The sequence below is a fragment of the Ostrea edulis genome, chromosome 5, assembly GCF_947568905.1.
Source record: "Ostrea edulis chromosome 5, xbOstEdul1.1, whole genome shotgun sequence".
In the NCBI taxonomy this organism is placed as follows: Eukaryota; Metazoa; Mollusca; class Bivalvia; order Ostreida; family Ostreidae; genus Ostrea; species Ostrea edulis.
In genome coordinates, this window is record NC_079168.1 from 45,217,972 (window position 1) to 45,227,932 (window position 9,961).

The window sequence follows — 9,961 nt, forward strand, 5'->3', positions numbered from 1 at the left end:
TCATTTTTGAAGGGGGGGGGAGGGGTGTTACACTAAATTGAAAAAAGCACCTCGAATCTTACCATTAATCTTCCAGATTTTTGAAGTCCAGACTCACTGATGTTGTTCAGAACTTAATCCCATGTATTTCATACAAATGTAAATTTTGTTTGAAGAATTATTGACAGTTCAACTTTTGAAAGTGATATCTTCTTTTGCGTAACTGGAAAGAGAATATTTCCCCGGTTAAGTTAAAGTACAGTGGATGTGAACATAATTGACACCAGCTGAATTGTTTCATTATTTATTTCAAGTGAATAAAATTCTTGGAGGAAGGCAAAGAGATAAAACAATTAACTTTGTACATTTGTTATACTGTACACCAATGTGAGAAGTTAGTTAATGATATGTAAAGTATGTGCTGAAATTTCAACTGCAAATTAAGGTTCAAATATTAGCGGATCCCTCGGTCATGCAGTCACTTTACAATGTACAAAAAACAAAAACAAAAAACTGAGGCTAAATATATATGTTACAGTAGTTCTTAGCTTAAGATCATTTTGATCATTAAATGTATGATACTGAAAGTTATGTGTATTATTTTGATCATTGGATGTATGATACTGAAAGTGATGTGGATTATTTTGATCATTGAATGTATGATACTAAAAGTGATGTGGATTATTTTGGGACTGATGTAGGTATGCCCTGATCTGTAAGCCAGCTTCAGATGAGTGGAATGACAAACTGAGGAACAACTTCCTCAAGGGACATGAATCCTTTCTCAAACTACTGAAATTGATGCAGGTATGAAGATACACTAAAATCATGCTAAGTATAAATTACAGTGCTACTTCAGAATTCAGATTTCTCTCTTTGTGTTAATACAGCTGTGACAATGCAAAACTTACTGCCATTCACTTTTATAAGCCTCCTGTCTTTAAAAATCCTGAGTCACTTGCTTACACATATTGGATATGGAATACATGTATATATTTTCTACAGCCCAGCTATTGAAATATTGTCTTTGCTCATCAATGAAAGCAGTGTGGCTGGATATTTTAACTGGTACACATTCAGACTCAGAAGGCAGACTTGAAATTATTTCTATGGTTTAACAAAAATAACCACCTTGTTTGTGTTGGAGGGAAAAGTGTCGCTAAAACTAAATTTACATTTTTAGCTTACAAGTGAGCTTTTCTGATCCAAATTTGTCTGTTGTCAGCGTAAACTTTTCACATTTTCATCTTCTTCTCCAGTACCACTGGGCCAATTTCAACCAAACTTGGCACAAAGCATCCTTGGGTGAAAAGGATTCAAGTGATTTTAAATGAATTGGGCCATGCCCCCTTCAAAGGGGAGATAATCATAAAATACTAAATTAGGGTGGGGTCATTTAAAAAATCTTCTCAAGAACCACTGGGTCAGAAGAGCTGAAATTTACATGAAAGCTTCCTGACAAAGTGGAGATTCAAGTTTATAAAAAATCATGATCCCAGGGGTTAGGAAGGGGCCACAATAGGGGATCAAAGTTTTACATGCGAATGTATAGGGAACCAAACTTGGCACAAAGCATCCTTAGATGAAATTTGTTAAGAGAAAGGCCATATCCGTCTACAAGGGCATATGATAATTGATGAATTTGTAGTCAAGTTTAATAATTAAGTTTGAAAATTGGTGAATTTTTAGTCGTTACCTATGAAAAGGTTTTTTTCTGAACCAAGCTGCTTGTATAATGATAGTTTTACTCAAGCTTGTTTATTGCTAGGAACTGCTGCTCAGGTGAGCGATGTGGCCCATGAGCCTCTTGTTTGAATAGCTTTCAATATTTTCTAAGCAATCTGCACTGCTGCAAAAGTGTTGTTAATATTGCTGATGAAACGTTCATTATGTGTTCAGACATAATTCTTCAAACTATTGCATTTGATGATATTAAATATAAACACAAAACTTATTATAATGCCACCCTCACTACAAAGTCAAAATTGCTCATGACAAAAGTTGGTGATATACCAAAGTAGCACTACATTTTTGTACTGGTTTTCCAAGTTTTAGAAAGCATACTAATTACATTTAAATGTGTTCTAAATAAGTTTGTTGTGATTTCACAGTGAATTGTCAGGTCATAAGACTAATGGTTGGATTTGATAGGGTATGGATGAAGTGAAACGGCAGACTGGGATGCATCTTGAATATGAACCTGAGTGGGAGGGAGCATTTAACCTTCAGATGAGAGTGGATGATGTCATTGCCTCATTCACAGAGTGGTGCAGCACTGATGTAAGAGACTGTAAATCAGGAATATGGTCAAACCTTAGCATATCAAAGTTAATCATTTTCTGTAAACTTAATATGACAGCTCAACTTGGCTTTAGCTTTTCCATCATCAACTTCCCATATTTATGTAGCAATATTCCATTATCACCTGCATGTTATGTTTATGTCTCTCAACTGATCATATGCAGGAGCATGTTCTGTGTATGATAAATCTTTAAATCTGGCCAGGCTACTGATGAATAAGTTGATGTTACAGGGGTTTCAACAGTCATGTTTAAAATCAACATGCACAAATTCTATGGTCGTTATGATGATCTAATTTGCAAATACAACCTGTCATTAAATTGTATGCTGTCTGACTTGTTTCATACCAATTGTTAGGCCATTCTTTACATACTGATTTTGATTACGGATTACTCTGTTTACCTGATCAAGATATAGGGCATCAAGTGATACCAGTCAACAGGGGATACTTAATCTTCCTAGGCACCTGATCCCACATCTGGTGTGTCCAGGGGTCAGTTTTTGCCCAACTCTCAAATTTTGTTTTCTTTATGAGATTTATGAAATTGATCTCTGCTTGTTATCTTCATTTTTTTCATGATCATCAGAATGGACAAGGTCAGACTATGTTCAAACATTCTTTAATTTTTCTGATATTGAGTAATTATCATGTTACAATAGTCAGAAACTAAAATCAAATTTGTATTTCCCCAAAATTGATTCCTCTTATGGGATATGCCATCACCAAGTTGGTGATTCTTTAGAATTTTTTTTTAATTATAGAAATGTCCTTATTTTAGTTAGTTATTCCATTACCCTGGTAGAATTATTGGCCAATTCATTGATTAAATTTAGATCCATGTATTTGCAGAATTAAGTTATGAAAATAAAGTTTGCATTTGCGAATCTTACTGTGATTAATGCATGTGGCCCATATTTTCTGAAGCCAAACTGGGTTGAAAATATTGATTTTTGATTATTTCAAAGAAAACTGTGATATTTGAGATGTCACACATCGTAAATTTATAATCCACTACTAAAATTATACTTAATTTTTTGTACAATATATTATTTATTCAACTACAAATGTATATGCAAACAGTTTTGTCATTTATATAGTTTTAAATTAGGGTCAGAATTAGGGGCAATTTAGGCTATTTGTGAACCTTGTCTTTTTTCCCAACTTTATATTTCATGGTGTCATTCACCTCAAACTATGAAGAACCATTTCCATTTTCTATGTCTGTAGCTATTCTTAACAGAAGTTTGCACATTGCAAACTGAAAAATCTTTTATTTGTAATTGTTATAGATGAACGTTGTTGTCATGAACATTTCAAGAATTCTGAAAAATGAGGAAAGAAATCTTCAATGCTTACATCAGGCTCTGGGACTCTAAAACGGAGATAAGCTCAACTTTGATCTTAGTCTCAGATTTCACTGTAGATTTCTTTTCATAAAATGTGAGATCAAGATCAAAAGTTGAGCCCATCTCAGTTTTACAGCCCAAGTATCTTCTACTACTTCATGAATTGTGTTCATTGTAAATAGCTGTTACAGAGAGGACTTTCTATGTCACAGAACGATCTTAATTTTTTTAAAAGTTGAATGAAATATACCAAACCAACAAGCTTATTGATTGGTCAAAAGTCGATATGTAACCACGGTATTTATTTTTTTCTTATGTATCCATTTATCATAATTGTAATTAGGGGGGGGGGGGGGTGCTAGGTTTGATGTGTGTCAAGGAAATGGTTATCAAGATATTAAGTGGACAATATCTTATGTCCAATTTGATCTTTGACCTTGTGATCTCAAAATCGATATGGGTTATCTACTCCTTAGGTAGAACCAGTGTAGGAAAGTTTGATATCTGTCAAGCAAAGTGTTGTCAAGATATTGAGCAGAAAATATCTTACTATGTCCAGTATGACCCTTGACCTTGTGACTTGAAAAACATTAGGGGTCATCTACTCTCTTGGGGCAACCACTGTACCAAGTTTAGTAACTATCAAGCAAAAGGTTCTTAAGATATCCAGAGAAGTTTGACCCTTTACTTTGTGACTTCAAAATCAATAGGATTCATTTACTCCTTATGTAGAACCAGTTCACCCAGTTTGATGTCTATCAAGCAAAGCTTTCTCAAGATATTGAGTGGAAATTATCTTACTATGTCCAGTTTGACCTTTGACCTTGTGACCTGAAAAACATTAGGGGTCATCTACTCTTTAGGGGCAGTTGCTGTACAAAGTTTGGTTAACTGTTAAGCAAAGGACTCTATGTACATAGAGGACAAGACATGGTCAACAGACTGACCGACAGACAAGTGGAAAACAATACCCCCTCTTGTTCAAAGGGGGGCATAATGATAATTGGAAACAGTATTTAATGATGTTTTTGTGACAGTACACTGTCAGATATTCTTTTTACCAAACTTTGTGAGAAAAATGATTGTGAATCAATTATTTTCCAGAGAACTGTATTTATAGAAGCTTATAGAAAAACTGCCCAGATGTTATTGCAATGTAGAGACAATTCTCAAAAATCAGAGCAGCACACAGGTTTGTATTAAAACTTTCATGTGAAATAAGATTGTTAGGTCACCTGAGTCACTCAGGTGACCTATTACTATTGGTCTGCGTCCGTCGTCGTCCGTTAACAACTTCTTCCCAGAAACTACAGGGCCAATCTTGACCAAATTTGGTATGTAGCATCTGTAGGTGAAGGAGACTGGAAATTGTAAATTTCATGACACCCCCCCCCCCCCCCCTTAGGGGCCTTAATTTGGGGGTAAAAACTAGAATTGAGGTATTTCTTTAAAAAATGTTCTTTACTCCTGCAAAATCTTCTTTACTCAGGGGCATCTAGCAGAAAAAGTGAGTATATAGTAATGATGAGCAAGGAAACTGCTACCAAAATTGTAAATTTCATGATCCCCAGGGTAGGGGTTCTGACCCCAGGATGGGGCCAAACTTGATATATAGTTTTTATGTGTAAAACACTTAAATAACATCTTCTTTAGTGCTATTGATACTAAATTGAAACTAAATGGATATTTAGAAAGAACAGATAGTCCTTTACCAAAATTGTAAATTTGATGATCCCAGGGGTAGGGGTTTTGGTATCAGGGTGGCGCCAAACTGGTCAGTTATTAAACGTGTGAACAATAGACATTTTTTACTTCTTCTTGATAACTATCATTCTAATTCTTTTCAAATTTGGTATGAAGCATCTTTAGAACAAGGGGGACATAAATTGTAAATTTCAGGATTCCTGCACCCCCGGGGCCTTAGGGGTGGAGCAAAAACTGCCCAAAATTGACCAATTTTCAAAAATCTTCTTCTCTAGAACTGCACATATGTAAGAAAAACTAAATTCATAGTGATGTAGAGTAGGAAGGTTTCTACCAAAATTGTAAATTTCATGATCCCCGGAGTAGGGGTTCTGACCCCAGGGTTGGGCCAAACTTACTATATAGTGTTTTTGTGTAAAACACTTAAATAAGTGTTAAATTAGTGTTATTGATACTATATTGAAACTAAATGGATATATAGAAAGAGCAGGTTGTCCTTTACAAAAATTGTAAATTTGATGATCCCTGGAGTAGGGGTTCTGACCCCAGGACGCTGTTTCATCAATAAGTGTAAATTTTCAACTAACTAAGTCTTACGCCGACTACATAAATCTAGTTACGTATAATCTTAGTTTGGCGCAAACCACGTTTCACGAAACAACGTAAATACATGGGTACGTTACTACTCGACTAAGTTTTCAACTAAGCTTGTGTGCTGTTACCGCGTCCTGAGCATGCGTACATCATACTCTTGTTTTTTTTCGCTTGTCATTTGGACCAAAATAATGAATAAAAAGAATGCAAAGAAAATGCACAAGCGGAATTGGTTGGAGACAGAGGTGGCCATGTTGGCAGAGGCAGTTAAATTTTCCTATACCATACTATTTGGGCACAGCATACTAAATCAAACATATCACTCCATAAACAAAATTTGTTTTTATCTAAGCCTATATAGGCCTATGTATATATTTTACATCTCTTCTTCTACAAAAAGTAGTTGTTTTATGATTTCAAAGGTTATTATATTTTAAGTGCATGTAGGTCGACACGATACATCTACATTATATCTAGATTTTAACTATATATTTATACTTTAATTGGATAATTCATGTAAACTCATAGGCCTAAATGTGTTTGAACAAATTGAATATGTGTGAATATTTTACAGTTTGGGATTATATACAGGCACGTACCATCATTTTGCAAAGTGACCGGGGGGGGGGGGGGGGGGGGGGGGGGGGGGGGGAATAATGTGCAGCTGGGACATAAATTAGATGTTGGTTTTTCAAATAATCTTTTGTCTTATCTGCAAAATCCTAATTCGGAGGTGGGGTGGGGTGGGTGGTGTTGGAATCTTTTGCAGTGATTTCCACAATTTTTTTTTCTCTCTCAGGTTTCATTTTCTTCAATCGTGGGGGTGCTAGAGTCTTCTATCATGAGTGCCTCAAAACATTTTCCTACAAATATCATGTGTTTGTGGGGTGGGGGTTGGTGGGTGTTAGAATTCTTCTATTAATGCTCATGATCATACTTCACTAAATAGTTTTTATTCATAAATACCTCTCATTCACTTACAGTACAAAATTTAAAAAAATCGTATTGTTAAAAAAAGGTGGAGTAGCAACGCATGGGTGCCCCCCTCCAGGTGCCCCCCCCCCCCACTTCCCATTCACTCCGATTCGTGCCTGATATATATGTACATGTAGATGTTTTTCTTTATTTGATAACATAAAATCTATATCTGCACGGATTATCCTGCACATCACTTATCACCGAAATTTGTCAAGTATCAAACTGTTACGAAGACCTTTTTTTTTATTTGAAAGAACTTTATTATCATAATATAGTTATATGATGTATCTCTTCATACGGGATATTTTTTCAAGATTTAAGATATACAATGGAAAATAGTAGATCTTAAAGTTACTGTTCATGAAATATACATTACACTCCCGTAAATCCACCCACCATACGACAGAGATCAAATTGAATCGGGCTCGCTAATCATTTGTTCCAATTTAGTCAGAGTGGAAGTTTTGAAGAGATTTATAAATAGCCTACATATAATACAACAAAGTGAATGTTCCCTTTACGGTGGACTACTTTACAAAGAGATTTGGGAATAACACTGTACATTCATCATTCATGTACAGATAGACACTTGTGAAAAATAATCATACAGTAAAGGCAAGCCATAAATTTACTAGTTTTCAAAGGGAAGAAACCCTTATAACCTTACATATTTATCGTTGTAAACGTCTAAAAGCATCCTGTCTAGAAAAAATTGATCATGACGCAAAGCTCGTCGGTAAAAATTCCATATATATTTACAAACAGCTAACAGTCGACCATGATTTTTGCTTGCATAGGTACTTACGTAAGGGTTCGACCTGACGTAGTGTTTCTACTAGTTAGTAGAAAACTCGCGTAAATTCTAATCTTGCGCCATTTGCTGAAACGGACTTACGTAAAATATTTAGTCTAGTCAGAAAGTTACGCCAAACTAAGCTTACGCAACTATTTACGATGTTTGATGAAACGGCGTCCAGGGTGGGGCCAAACTTAGTATATAGTATTTATGTGTAAGTTTGCTGATACTTTATAAAATTGAAATGCATACTTAGGAATAGCAGAAAAAGATGTACAAAAAATGGTGAATTTCACAACCCAAGAGTTTGGACTCTAGGATGGGTCCAAAGTAGTCATATCTTTTAATGTTTTAATGTTAATACACCCTATTATATTATGTAAAGCCTTTCATCAGTATGACCATCTTTTTTTTTTTCTTTCACTTTTGAGGACAGTGAAGTTTTAAGAACACATCTTGATTTATACTGTTGCTGAATATTAGAATTTAGCTTAGATATTCAAAACAGGAAATTTTTTCTAGATTTCATAGCCCTTGGGAGTAGTGATACTTTTTCACTAGTACTCAGGTGACCGATAAAGCCTGTGGGCCTCTTGTTTTAAAATAAAGACGGTCATTTGCAAAAATTGCTTTAAGTATGTGTTCTTGGAGTATAATGATGTGGTGTAATCACATATAAATTGTTGTAAGATAAAACCCATGATTAATTGGCATGCTATAAATGTTTTCTTTTCAGTGTGTGGACATACAGTGAAGTGCTTGAAGTATGATGTGCTAAGTAAGGCTGTCTCGATACATCTTCCTCTCAGCCGTTACCTGGCAGGTAATGTTTCATATTACAATGATTTTTTTTTTGGTCACTACAATATTTATCATCATTATCATCATCAGTTACCTTATCTTGATTGATCTTTAAAGTTTTGAATTGAAGTTATGCTTAAACATACTGTATTTTGCCGAATATAATAGACACTTGTGGGTTTGTTTGTTTTTTTGGGGGGTTTTTGTTGTGAGAAAGGGTGTGCATTCTAGACCAATATGGGTTTTTGACCCATTTTTCCTTCAGGCGAAGCTTGACTACAAGTTTGTCATATCACAGTATTATTTAACCCATATAAAGATATGCTTTTTCGCATTGTTCACCTTAATTATACCCCACACAACAAAGTTGTGGAGGGTATAATGTTTTTTAACCTTCCATCAGTCAGTCCCTCTCTTTTCACCACAACTCCTATGAGACCACTCCACAGAATTTCATGACACGTTGTAGTTAATAAGGACACACTGTGTAGATGTGCATATTCCCAGGTAATCTGATTCAATAATGTTTTTGGGAGTTATGCCCCTTTTGAACTTAGAATTTCGAGCCTATTTGTCCTGTTCTTGCAGTAATGCATAGCATTACCATTCATTATGTGAGGCATTTTCAAGCAATGTTGGAGTGTGGGGTGTGTGAGCTTGCTCACTTTTGCTTTCTTTCACCATATATTCATTTAAATCTCTAGAAAATTATTGCAGGAATGTAAAATTGTAGAAAATGTTATAATTATAATAATTCATTTGACCTATATGTTAATCATTTCATATGCTACCATTAAAGGATATTAAGAGATATTTGCACAATCATGACCATGTCTTGCCACATGCTAAAATAGACAAAAGAAGGTTGGAAAATAATTCACAACGAAGAAGTAAACTGTATGGTTTATGAATAGCATTTAAGGAGGTATATGCTACACCAGAGAAATTTGATATGGATGAAAAGTGGAGGATATGTACAACAATATTTTGAAATTGAAAACTTTCAAATTTACTTTATTTAATAAAAAAAATACAGTTTTATTTGAAAGCAATCTGAGAAAAATTTAAAACCCCTGCTGGACTTGAACACACGATCTACAGTTCAGCAGTTGACATGCTAACCTACTCAGCTAGGCGAGAATTTTTTAAATGAATAGACAAATATTGCTGATATCTATAATTTCATCCATGTTTTAAAAGGAAGTTAGCCATTATGATGATGTAGAGTACCTCCTTAATAAAAAGTAAGAGTGAGAACTTTCAATAAATTTTCTTCTTACTTGGCTAAATAAATGCTGTAATATTATGAGACACCCTGTATGTATTTACATTTCATCCTACGCTACCATTAATTCCTACTAGGCATAATGAATGCTGTGATATCAGGAGACATTCTGTATATATTTACATTTAGCCAGAAAAGTTTACATTTACATGAAAGCTTTCTGACATAATGCAGAT

The 9,961-nt window shown here is 34.7% G+C and overlaps 1 protein-coding gene across 6 annotated transcripts in view; it reads left to right on the forward strand.

Moving 5' to 3' along the window:
- Positions 1-9,961, forward strand: part of LOC125652030 (E3 ubiquitin-protein ligase UBR2-like) — an 80,891-nt gene that overhangs the window by 29,352 nt on the left and 41,578 nt on the right. For all 6 annotated transcript variants that reach the window (XM_048880914.2, XM_056164578.1, XM_048880915.2 and 3 more), the window contains 4 exons: positions 681-786; positions 2,131-2,259; positions 4,732-4,819; positions 8,436-8,522. In XM_048880914.2, the coding sequence (XP_048736871.2) occupies positions 681-786; positions 2,131-2,259; positions 4,732-4,819; positions 8,436-8,522 (410 nt within the window). The remainder of the gene's footprint in view (positions 1-680; positions 787-2,130; positions 2,260-4,731; positions 4,820-8,435; positions 8,523-9,961) is intronic.